Genomic DNA, 13556 nt, shown 5'->3' on the forward strand with positions numbered 1-13556 from the left:
TCGTCGGTGATAGTATGGTGGATCTGCACCAGGTGGTCTCTAATGGGGACCAACTGTATACGACTGGACCCAGACACTACCGCCTCGTCCTCCAGCATGAAACCCGTGAGCATGTGCAGCATATCCCAATATGTTTCAAATAATATCTCATGGTTGCAGGCAGTAAAACTGGCAAGCCATCAGCGGACAGGCCATATAAAATCTCAGCGTCCTGGAGTGTGATGGTGGTCTCGCCGATGGGCAAATGGAAAATGTGAGTCTCTGGTCGCCACCGCTCAATCAAGGCCGTGATCAAAGCATAGTCAAGCTGTATCCGGCCAATCCAAATAATCCTATATAATCCCATCTCCTCCAGGTAATGGACCATGCGGGGATGTAGAACGCGGGGAGGACTCAAAAACTCCCACAATAGATCCACTCTCCTAGCCCGGAAAGTCTGCGTAAGCAACTGTCCGTCCCATATATACTCGGATCTATGCTGGGGCTGTAGGGCTAAGAGATCCAACGTCTGAGGGCCGGGATGTATAGTCGCGTCCATGTCGTCAACTGTAAATTCATATTTTTTAATAACTTAATTGTACAAATTATATATATGGGTTCAGGGCTTGATATTTTGAGATGTGTTTTATATATATGGGTTCAGGGCTCGATATTTTGAGGACCAGTGACACCAAACTATCATTAATAATTATGTGTTTTTATTATAATTTAAATTCATATTTTTTAATAACTTAATTGTACAAATTATATATATATATATATATATATATATATATATATATATGGGTTCAGGGCTCGATATTTTGAGGACCAGTGACACCAAACTATCATTAATAATTATGTGTTTTTATTATAATTTAAATTCATATTTTTTAATAACTTAATTGTACAAATTACTAATTATGTGTGTTAATATATATATATATATATATATATATATATGGGTTCAGGGCTCGATATTTTGAGGACCAGTGACACCAAACTATCATTAATAATTATGTGTTTTTATTATAATTTAAATTCATATTTTTTAATAACTTAATTGTACAAATTATATATATATATATGTGTGTGTTTATATATATATATATATATATATATATATTAATTGTACAAATTACTAATTATGTGTGTTGATACAATTATTAACTTAATTGTACAAAGTTTGTATTTTCAACAACCAGTATAAGATACTTAAACAAAAGGAATTCTAAGCTAAAATACTACACATTACTACGCTACAAGGCTCTAAATTTTACTACGCTAAAAGGGTCTACGTTTTACTACGCTAAAAAGGTTCTAGATTTTACTACACTAAAAAATAATCTAAACTAATCATAAACAACAAATAAATTTAATTGCAAATAAAATACAAAACGGCATGAAAACACACATATATAAATCAGGATATTAACAGACAAATTTTTTTACAAATTCATATTTTTTTAGAAAACACTAATATTAAATCCGGATAAATTTAACATGCTAGTTTCGGAAAAAAAAAAACACAAACCGAAATAGATCACATACAAATCAAATAATATGCATTATTATAAATGTTTCAACTTAAAATAAATTGAAATACCTCGATTTAGAATTTTCAGAAAGCAAAAAGATTGAAATTTTGACTCTGGAAGTGTGAATCAACAATAACACGAAGCTCTCCTCGAATGTGGGACCTACGTTCTTCAAGTTTTATGTGTCGGGGGAACCCAAATTTTTTTATTTTTTTTTTTTTAAATGAGGGCAGAAGCTGGTATGGGGTGGGGGGACCAAGAAGAGAGAGGAAGGTTAAAATAATGGAAGAGGAGTCGACGAAGAAGACGGAGGGTTTAAAAAATGTATGTATAGCGCCACAATACCTGGCGCTATACATTAATGATGTATGTATAGCGCCAGGTATTGTGGCGTTATACCTGAGCGTGTCAGATTTTACAGTATAGCGCCACAATACTTGGCGCTATACATTAATGGTGTCGTTACTGTTAATGTATAGCGCCAGGTACTGTGGCGCTATATATAAAAATGTAACTTTTTTTATCACCTATATGTGTACTTTGAGTCCAAAAGAATTACATTTTGGTTCCGGACTTCCCTGGTAGTTGTTACTATATTAAGATAGGAATACCCTATCCCCTACAATAGTACTGTACCTAGCTACACTATGAAAGTAAACAATAGGACGACTGATGTACAATTATATGATTTGAAGCTTTGAAACAACTTGTACTGTACAAATTCAACCATAATCTACATGATTTTTCATATCTTTAATCCAAAGACTAGGTAAACCAATTGGTCTATCATCCTTTAATATGCCTTGGCCATGATAAGGCCACATTGAAGTTTGATCTACCCTTGGTTCTTTCACCCAATTTGCCATATTCTCTTCTGTATACATGTGTTCAGAAGAAAAATTAGCAATTCCATCTCATTGTGACATATAGTCATGGCTTGCCACATAATTACATATTCTTTCCTGGCCATTTGAATGATGATTAGAGACTCTGATTCAACACAAGCATTGTCAAATCTATTATCAAAACACCATCTTATTCCAGCCATCATTTTTTTAAATTTCTTTAACATTAATTGTTGTTGCCAATGCGATAATAAGATAAATATGCATTTGTTTCTGCATTGGGTGTGAATACAATAGCAGCACACGAAAGGCCTCTGTATTCCAAACCTCTGTACAACTTCTTTTTGTATAATAGTATTCTTCACCTGCCCAAAGGTCCTATAAGCAGTTCTACAGGAAAATTTACCGGAGCGATCAGGAGTCCAAATCGTGAGGAGAAATTACAACATCCATACGAGGAACCAACAACAACAACAACCCAGGAAAATTCCACAAGTGGGGTCTGGGGAGGGTAGTATGTACGCAGACCTTACCCCTACCCCAAAGGGGTAGAGAGGCTGTTTCCGAAAGACCCTCGGCTCAAGATAATAAGAAAAATAAGAAAAACAAAAGGGGAGAATATTAGTTTCACCATAGAGATCATAGGAAAAATAGGAACCTAAAATGCATAAGAAAAATACAAGGCAAAAATGATGGCTAGTAAATAGATCTAGCACCGAAAAGAGAAAATATTAAGACACGACAATGCCCCTAGTAATTTTCGATTAAAACCTTACCAGACTAGGCTCACAATGGAACAAAGTAACGCAAGACTCAACTAGCTCCTAGCCTACAACTGTAATACTCAACCTCCACAAATTTCTATCAAGTGTCATGTCCTCGGAAATCTGAAGTCTCGCCATATCCTGCCTGATCACTTCTCCCCAATACTTCTTAGGCCGCCCTCTACCTCTTCTCGTGCCCTCCACAACCAGCCGCTCACACCTCCTCATACGAGGAACCAAATACTGCAAAAAAAATCTTAATAATTTATTCTAAGATAACACATTATTCTTGTTCTCCTACCAAATGAATCACCCCAATACTAGAAGCTTTCTCAAGCATTTCTACGTCTCTCTCAATTAATGAAGTAGCATCCTCTTCATTATCACCATTTGCTGCGATTGAGAACATGTAATCTTCCTTTATAAAGTGCTTCAGCCTCTACCAATAATTTTTCAAAGGGTTCTTCCTCGTTGCGTATATTATTGTATCTATAACGTATCACACAACAAAACACGTAGAGATCATATGGCTTCACCCTGCGGAAGAGGAACCTTTCTTCTAATGGCACTTTGCTTATGGGAAGCGATTTGACCGAAGCAAAGACAAGGACAGAGCGTAAAGCAGGCACATTCTCCACATAATGTTTGAAAATTGGTGGGATTCTTCTATGTACAATCTCTTTGACCATTTTATGATATGATTTTATTTAACTTGAGATGTTGGATTTATAATTTAATTTTTTCCCGAGTCTTATCTATGCTATCACCAATACCTACCTAATATGAGTCTTCATTCAGTCCTATGGGCTATTACACAACTTGGCAGTAAGTGATTGTCAATAATTCAACTTATACCTCACTTATGTCAAAAAGTAGTGGTAGGTAAACCTAATTACTAAGAATTACGGGGCAAGTGCATATATAGTCATTGGTATTTAGAGATTAGTACGTACTTATTTTGTCCTGAAAATTTAAACTAAAAATCTTAACTTCAGGACAATTTAGGACAATTTTATCCTGAAAAATTGAACCGAAAAATTGAAATTCAGGACGCACTAGCTAATTCCTAAATAGTAGCCTTTTAAAGTGGTTACCGGTGTCATCTCTACTACGAATTACTACAATCTCTTTTATTTTTTGGTACTTTTTTTCTAGTACTCGATATTCGTATCAGAGCATCGATTAATTTGGAGTTGCGCCACGCAATATGACTATTAAATTACTACTTCAAAGGAGCTTTAGTTCATTAGTCGTCTATTCTGAAGAAAAATAATAGCCACAAACTAGCTATCGACATGAACCTTCTAAATTTTCTGTTAAAATAGCACGAGCTAGTCAGTTTTTGGACTGGTCATTCAAAAATAGTCAGCATTTACAAAGTCATTAAAAATAGCCACTATTTTGTTGTAACAGGGACCGGTCCAACATAATATACTGGAGATCGGTGTGCCTGTGTATGAACTTTCAGCATATTATGCTGGAACTCCAACACGCGAAAAGTTCCAGCATAATATACTGGAGATTAGAGCACCTGTGTATGAACTTCCAGCATATTATACTGGACCGGTATATTATACTGGAACTCCAGTATATTATGCTAGAGTTCCAGTATACTTATGCTGGAGTTCCAGTATACTTATGCTGGAACTCTAGTATATTATGATGGAGTATTTTCGGATTTTGAACAATGTTTTTATTCAAATTTATCTTTACATAAAAAGTGGCTAAATTTCGATTACTTTTGAAATTATAGCTATTTTTAAATGACCACTTATAAATCTAGCTATTTTTGAATTTCTCCCAAATTTTCTTTGTAGCCTAAACTTTATATTATGTCTTTCATCTTGAACTTTTAATAACTGCAATACGCACCTTTTACAATGAGGAGTGGGCAGACCATCAGAAAGATAATTAGATGGGAAAACTACACAAGTATAACCACTCTTAAAAATAATAGCCGCAAACTCTATATTTTTTGTTAACATATAAATACATATTATACACATATTTCGTAAATAATAATTAAAATATATTTCTTAAGTAATGACTAGTGATTTTTGGCGCCAAATGTGTAACTTGCCCATAATAAATGACCCTAGTTATGAGCGTAAAAATAGTACGGTCTAGCCAGTTTTCGGACTAGTCATTCAAAAATAGCCAGCATTTACCAAGTCAATGAAAAATAGCCATTATTTTGCTGCAACAGAGACCGGTCCAGCATAATATACTGGAGTTCGGTGCACCTGTGTATGAACTCCAGCATATTATGCTGGACCGATATACTTTGCTGGTTCCAGTATAATATACTGGAGACTGGAGCACCGGTGCTCCAAACTCCAGTATATTATACTGGACAATTATACTTGCTGGAACTCCAGTATATTATGCTGAAGTTCTAGTGTACTTATGCTGGAACTCCATCATATTATGCTGGAGTTCCAGCATACTTATCCTGGAACTCCAGTATAATATGCTGGAGTTCAAGTATACTTATGTTGGAACTCCAGCATAATATACTGACGTATTTTCCGGGTTTTGAACAGTATTTTCGCTCAAATTTATCTTTACATGAAAAGTGGCTAAATTTTGATTACTTTTGAAACTGGACTATTTTTGAACGACCAGTTGTAAATCTGGCTATTTTTGAATTTCACCCAGTTCAGAGCGCGTGCTGTATACTAGGCTTTTTGTTGCTTATGGATCAACAGATGTTCAAAAGGCCTAAAACAAATTATTTGGTAAAATTAGCATATTTCTTACAGCCCAACAACTAAGAGGGTCTTTCAGTATGAGTTGACACACTTTATTTCATAATCATTTTAGATTTAGCTTTTTTCTTTCATTATGATTGAAGTTCCTCTCTTTTCCATACCCCAAAAAAATAATGAGTAAACCAATTTAGAAAATTGAAGAAAAATTAACGACTACCACTTGTTTTGTATTAATCGATTCAACGTACAAAAGAGGTTGCAATAAACTAGAAAAACAAGGAAAACAATTAAAGAAAGAAAGAAAGAAAGAAAGAGAGAGAGAGGGGACAAAAAAAAAATCAGAGAATAAGCAATGTAGAAGATTCAAATGACATAGTGTCCTTTGAGACCGGGAGATGCAGTGAGATAGTTGAGATTCATATACTTATAATTATTGTTTTAGGGTTCAATTTCTAAGAATATAGAATATCTTGGTAGATAACATTTTCCTCTCAGTGAAGATCATCTTATATATGCTCGACTACAGTTGACGGTGCAATAATAAATGGAAGTATATTATGATAGCATTAGTCACCTAGGCAAACAATCCTCCGAGAAGAATTCTGCTATGCCCTATGATCCTTCTGGAGCGAGAGAGCTGTTTGGTAATTCCTAGGTTATAGTTCGTCCGATTGTTAACACCTTGCGCCATTGCTGACGAGCCTACCTGATGTAAACTTGAATTAATAGAACCGATAAATTTCGAATGTGGAATGCCAAAAAAGATAATAATAAAAAAAAAATTTTATTCTTAGTGAAGATCGTCGTATATATGCTCGACTACAGTTGCCGATGCTATAATAAGTAGAAGTATATTATGATAACATTAGTCACCTAGGCAAACAATCCTCCAAGAATAATTTTGCTATGCCCTAAGATCCATCTGAAGCGAAAGAGCTGTCTGGTGATCCCTTGGTTATAGTACGTCTAGCCGTTAACTCCTTGCGCCATTGCTGACGAGCCTACCTGATGTAAACTTGAATTAATAGAACCGATAAATTTCGAATGTGGAATGCCAAAAAAGATAATAATAAAAAAAAAATATGAGAGAGAAGGGGGGTGGGGAGAGAGAGAGAGAGAAATGTTTTTTGGTCCTTGGCACTTTATGCTTTTTTGCTACTAATTAGCTAAGTTGAGAAGAATTTTTCATACGCATGCAAAATGGAGCTGACACTTTCACAGGAAATTTATTCATGGAACTTTACTAAGGTCATCCTCATCCTATCTGGAATTCATTATTACTTCTTCTTTCTGAAATTATGCATTCATTTTTTTCTCCTTAGCTTTTTAACAATTTCAAAAGTAGAATTTCTTATTTCTCAAAAATAGAAAAATATCAAGTGCCATTTACTTTTAAAATATAAAAGCAATGATTTTCCTCTTTGAATGTACAATGTGTAATACACCACTTTTTATGCAGGATTGCTTACCACCGTTGAAAATATCTCATTTTTAGGCAAAAATATTTTGAAGGGCGAGTGTTGTGGATTTAACTATACTTATTGTTTTCGACTTGAAATATGCATATGAAATAGTGAATTTATACATTCGTTTTCGAACTCGTTGTTTCTAAATCTTGAATTAGTCTCTGCACTATATGTCACGTGTTCGAATTGGAAAAGCAACACTAAAGCTTAAGCTACCTCGACGACACTGGTAAAATACGGCCAGAATCAATTGTGACCGACCTTTTTTTTTCAATTTGTTTTGGAACCAACCGAATTTCATCAGTTATTTTTGGCACCAAAATGCGAAAAATTATTTTGGGTCCCCGAAAATTTATTTTCAAGAAACCGACAAACTTCACTCGGTATTTCATTTAAAATAAATTAAATTTAATATTTAAAATATTAATATTAAAAGAACCCACCGAAGATTTTAAAGAACCGACCGATAGCGCTGCTTAAGAAAGGTTTTCTCTAGTTCACTTGTTTAAATATGCATTAACTATAAATTCTAGTTAATTAGAGGTTTTCGGTTTGAGTCTTAAGAACAAAAAATCTAAGTAAGAAGCGCTTTTTTTTTTGGCCAGTAGGTTCTGAATATTGAATGGTATACCAAAAAAAACTACAACTCCTAGTAATGCTTTTGCATAAGCATATCTTCTCATCTTCAATGCAATCTAATGATCTATAAAGCTACAGTTTACGTAGAACTCAATAAAGTTCAAAGTTTAGACTATGATTTCTCTGGTCAAAATAAGTATACTGGTTTCTTCATTCTTTAATTCAGTTTATTTCGACGAATCATTACAAATCATGTATTATGTACAAGTTCCCAAAGAATGTGAAACAGCAGTAATTAAACCCATACCCTCAAAAGAATAGAAATAATTAAGATTCCGAACAAATATTCGATTATATTATATGGTTTTCAAGATTTTCATACACCCTTTAAAAAGTATATTTTATATATTTAATTATAAGAATTTTTTATATTATTTATATTTCTTTTAAAAGTCTTATTTAATTAAGAATATACTAATTAAAATAGTAAAGTGAATTTAGAAAAAAGTAATAAACATTTCATGTTTTTTGTAAAATATCAAATATTTTTGGAACAGATATAATTTGCAAAAATGACCAATAATACAACAATGAACCCAGTGTATTCTCATAAATGGGGTCTGAGGAGGGTAGTGTGTACGCAGACTTTACCCTTACCGTATAAAAATAAAGAGGTTATTTCCGACCGACTCTCGACTCAAGAAATAAAAAAATGACAAATAATATGGACCAAAAATAACATTAAATAATCAACACATCAGTGGGAAAGAAAGAAGGAATATGATGGGGCTACTTTCATATATTGCGGTGGTGTTTTAATAATTAGTAAAAGGATTAAATAAAGAGATGAATCATAGGCCTTAGATATTGAAGTACCTTGAGGAGAAAAGGTAAAAATTGATGTTAACAAAAAGAGAACAATGAATCCATAGTAACCTTTTAATTTTTTAATATTTCCATGATTTAGAGATAGTAATAATGGTTATCACATGAAAAAACATGGTGACAATTATGATCTGCCCCCACTCTTTACACGCATACACTCGTAACATTTCGGTGCATAGATTAGAGAAAGTTCCTAAACTTTAATTTCTTTTTTTTTTCAAACAAAGGAGCTGCTCATCAATTGTGTTCTATGTAGGACAAAGTTGGTGAAAATAATAAAAGGCTGCACAAAGTATTCTGCATTCACATAGGCTTAGAGGAGTCATACTTTAAAGAGATGTGATGTAGATAACGTAACCTAACATACACAACAGTAGCTGATTCTATAACTCGAACTCGTAACACGAAAAAAACTTTACTATTTCTTCAAGTTGTAAATTTAGGACGGTATAAATATCAAAAGAAGCTCATACACGAGTTCGGCTAAACCCATTTGCTGTTGTCATTCTAAACTTTAGAACCTATAAAATTGAAATTCCAACTCCGCCACTCTTTCTTGTTCCTAGTAACTCCTAGTAATGTTTTTGCAAACGCAAAATCATAAAGTATTTTGCGTTCACATAAGATTCGAGGAACCGCATCTTAAGGAAGTGAGATGTAGACACCTATGACGTAAGCTACAGTAACTGATTCTACAACGGAGATAACTTTATTATTGCTTCAAGTTTTAAATATAGGATGGTATAAATATCAAATTTATACATAGGGGCGGAGATAAAGCCCATATATGAGTTTGGCCAAACTCAGTAATTTTTTCTCAAACAATATATTTATATTAAAATATTTATTAAGTTAATTAGAATTCAGTTACTAACACTTGAAATCGTCACTCTAAAATTCAAAACCCAGAAAATTGAAATTCCGGCTCCTCCACTGTTTATACACTCCTTAAGAAAAAATATTACAGCTTGGTTATAAGAGTATCATCCAACTTATACTTTATCTATCTAAATGTTTCACTTCATACACAACTAAATGAAGCAAGAAGGAAGATTCGAAGAAAAAATAATGTCATATTATTTTTTTTAATGTGTCAAATATTTTGAAACAAATTTAATTTATCACTATAACTAATATTTGATATTGGAGGTACTACTTGATATGGATCATCAAGCAATGTGTGAATGTGTGTGTATATGATCATCAAGTCATCTATTCTATAATTGTTAGGTTAAAATATAGCATAATGCTTATGATCAGGTTAATTATACAATTTAAAAGTTCTTTGCATCATAGGTAAAAAGAAACCAAAAGCAAAAAGAGAGAGAGAGAGGAACAGCTATAATGAAAACAACTATATATATCCTTCATGTCATACACATGATTACAACTTGCTAACCCTACTAATTAATTACTCTAATTATTTACATTCTTTAAAAGTAATCAAAATACTGAGGAATTTGATAAGGTTCTTCTCTTTGTTTCTTGCTCAACTTTGGAATAACAGCAGCAGCATTTCTTGCACTCTTCAATTTCACCAAATCATTCGGAATTTCTGGTGGCTTAATTGATCTAATTAAAGCCCAATTAACACCTTTAAAAAACTCATGTCTCTTAATCTCAACTGAACCCTTTAAATTCCCAATTCTCTTCTTTGGATTTTTCACTAATAATCTACTAATCAAATCTTGAACTTTCACCATTTCTTCATACTCTTTACTAGTACTACTTATACCAATTCTCGGAAAAGTCAACGGTTTTTTCAAAATGTTGACCAAAGTTTTTTCATTGTTTTCTCCTTTAAATGGTGTAGTACCAAATATAAGTTCATATAAAAATACTCCTAATGTCCACCAATCTACTGCACTTCCATGACCTTGTCCAGAAATTACCTCAGGAGCTAAATATTCATGTGTACCAACGAACGAGCGCGATCGTGCATTTATAGGTTCAACAACAATTTCTGAATTATGATCTTGAATTTCAACTATTTTTTGTTCTTTTTTTGGTGATAAAAAACAGGATAAAACTGGTTGAATGGGGAGAGTACAATAAGAATGTTTTGAGATGCAACTTGTTGTGGTTTTTTGGTTATTTGGTTTAGGTTTGGATTTTATGAGTGTTGGAATAACTTCACATTTGAAAGAAAGATCAAAATCTGAAAGCATAATGTGACCATCTGCTCTTACTAATACATTTTCTGGCTTTAGATCTCTGTATACTATTCCCATCATGTGGAGATATTCTAGTGCTAAAAGTATTTCTGCAGCATAAAACCTGAAAATAAAAAAATAAAAAAATTTAAAAAAAGGATCAGATAATATACTTGCATATTTATATCCTGTCACAAGATAAACTGACTATTATTAAAAGCTTGGTATTAAAGCTTAGAGGTGAAAAGACTGAAGTACTTTACCATAGTACACCATTCGGTCAGTTTTAATTAATTTTTAGGTTATTTTTTAAATAAATTAAGGAATCTAGTTTTAGCATTAATTAATAATGAAATTGAACATATTAACATTAATTTGTTCAATGAAAATATAACAATTTCTCCTAAGCTTTTTATTCCAATGGCAACTTTGAAAAAAAGAAATTAATTCCTTCTTGATATTTGAAAAAATCAAATATTGTGGACAAAAAAAAATACATAAAAATCAATCAAAGTTAAGTAATAAATTGGAACTTTGGTCACTGAACCTAATTAGTGAAACCACTAAAAGTTTTTAATTATATTAAATGAAAATTAAATGCGTTTACTCAAATATAACAACTAAAAAATGAAATCGTCCCACAATGGACGGACCAAAAATGTAATTATGTCTAATGGATTTAAGCTTTATGCATTGATAGCATAATATATTTTTTTATTATATATCAGTATAGTTTAACATGTTATACGAGTTAACTCGTCAATATTTTCAGGTTACCAAACAATATAAATATAAGAGTTTAACTATAAGTAACCATCTATAGTAAGCAAAATTAGCAGATAACCTGCTATGACACGTTCGAGTACAGTGATGGTGTAAAATATTTTATATTGTATGTATAATTTAAAGTCTATAATTATAAAGGATTATATATATCTACCTTTTAGTGAGCTGATTACATAAATATTTTTGTAAAACTTAAACTCATGCTTAATTAATAATTTTCACTTACTTAGCAGAAGAAATACTGAATCTTTTTCCGGGCTGCCGTTGCCGGGCGGCATGCAAATCACCACCAGGACAATACTCCATAACCAAACAAGAATAATGCGAAGCTTCAAACTGTGCATATAAAGTTGGCAAAAATGGATGATCAATTATTCCCAATATTTCCTTCTCCATTTCTGCTCTCTGCAATTTTTTCCTTATTAATAACGCTTCTTTATCCACAACTTTCATTGCATAAAAACACTGCGGCAGCAACCCTACAATTAATGACGAAACCAGAAATTTTAAAAAGAATCGTCAAAATATAAAAATATAAATATATATAAAAGTCAAGAAGAATAAAAACATTGCGACAGCAACCCTACAATCAGCGACAAAACTAGAAATTTTAATAAGAACCGTCAAAATATAATAATATAAACATATATAAAAGTAAAGAAGAATAAAAACATTGCGGCAACAACCCTACAATCAGTGACGGAACCACAAATTTTACCAAGCAATATCAATAACAACAACATACCAGTGTAATCCAACAAGTATGGTCTGGAGAGAGTAATATGTACATAAAACTTACCCTTACTATACCTTCAAAAAGGCAGAGAGGCTGTTTCGAAAATACTTCGGCTTAGAAAAGATAAAATGAAGGGCAGCAGCAAGCATACCAGTTAAAAAGTCGAAGCAAAAATACAAAACTAAATAATATAAATATCAAAGAGATTTAACATATATTTTATATAGCGATGCAGAAGGTATCCCGCTCTCACGCAGAATCAGGCAAAGAACATCAACAAAGAATTACCTCGCGACATAGTGTAATTTTCTGGCCAGCCATTGCTTAAAATAGGGTTTCTAATTTCGCAAACGTAAACATTTCCGATGTCTCCGCTACCTACGCGGCGGAGAAGTCGGAAATGTTCGAGTTTGATTTGACCTGTTTTGACTCGGAGTTTTTTAATGAGTTCCCAAGGGATTTGATTTGACTTGTGGGGTTTGTGAGAGTTGGAGAAATTGTACGGAGTGTCTGTAGAAATGGAGGTCCGACGACTACTGCTGAAGCTGAGATTTGTAGTACTACTCATCCAACTACGAGGAGTAGAATTTTCCGCCATTGTTAGTGAAGAAGAAGTGGTGCTTTCTTTGTCGGATTCGTCTTGGATTTTGGTGGTGGCCATTATTGTAAGAAGAGCACGTTTTGAGTTTTTTGCTACAGCTTTCTCAGGCTTTATAAATATACGAGAATATACTCGGACGATGAAAAGAAAAAGAAGAAAGTTAAAAAAAAAAAAAAAAAAAAGGTCTAAATATACTTCTATTTTCCTTTGTAATTTGTCTTTCCTTTGTCTTATATATGTTCTTTCTTTTTATTTTTTCATCCGGTGTTTATCCGCATTGGGATTAGAATAAATTCAGGTTCCTGCCAGAGGTAACTAAAGCACTCCCTAATAAAAGGGAATTTTATACTCATGGCTCGAACTCGAGACATTTGGTTAAGGATGAAAGAGTACTTACTACTCCACCGCAACATGTATTGGAGCTCGATTAAATTTGGATTCACGCTGAAAAGTCAACGTTAGGGGGGTAAAGCAGTAAAACACTCCCTAACAAAGGCGGACTTCATACTCACG

At 33.0% G+C, this 13556-nt stretch overlaps 1 protein-coding gene across 1 annotated transcript; it reads right to left on the reverse strand.

The window, feature by feature from the left end:
- Window positions 1–10099: 10099 nt before the first annotated feature.
- LOC107826719 (protein kinase PINOID 2-like) lies at window positions 10100–13145 on the reverse strand. The gene is made up of 3 exons (XM_016654053.2): window positions 12731–13145; window positions 11933–12185; window positions 10100–11044 (listed from the first exon to the last, which is right to left on the reverse strand). Exons 1-3 carry the CDS (start codon window positions 13101–13103, stop codon window positions 10201–10203), a joined length of 1470 nt encoding a protein of 489 aa, XP_016509539.2. The 5' UTR covers window positions 13104–13145; the 3' UTR covers window positions 10100–10200.
- Window positions 13146–13556: the final 411 nt, after the last annotated feature.

Source organism: Nicotiana tabacum, chromosome 8, assembly GCF_000715075.1.
Source record: "Nicotiana tabacum cultivar K326 chromosome 8, ASM71507v2, whole genome shotgun sequence".
NCBI lineage: Eukaryota > Viridiplantae > Streptophyta > Magnoliopsida > Solanales > Solanaceae > Nicotiana > Nicotiana tabacum.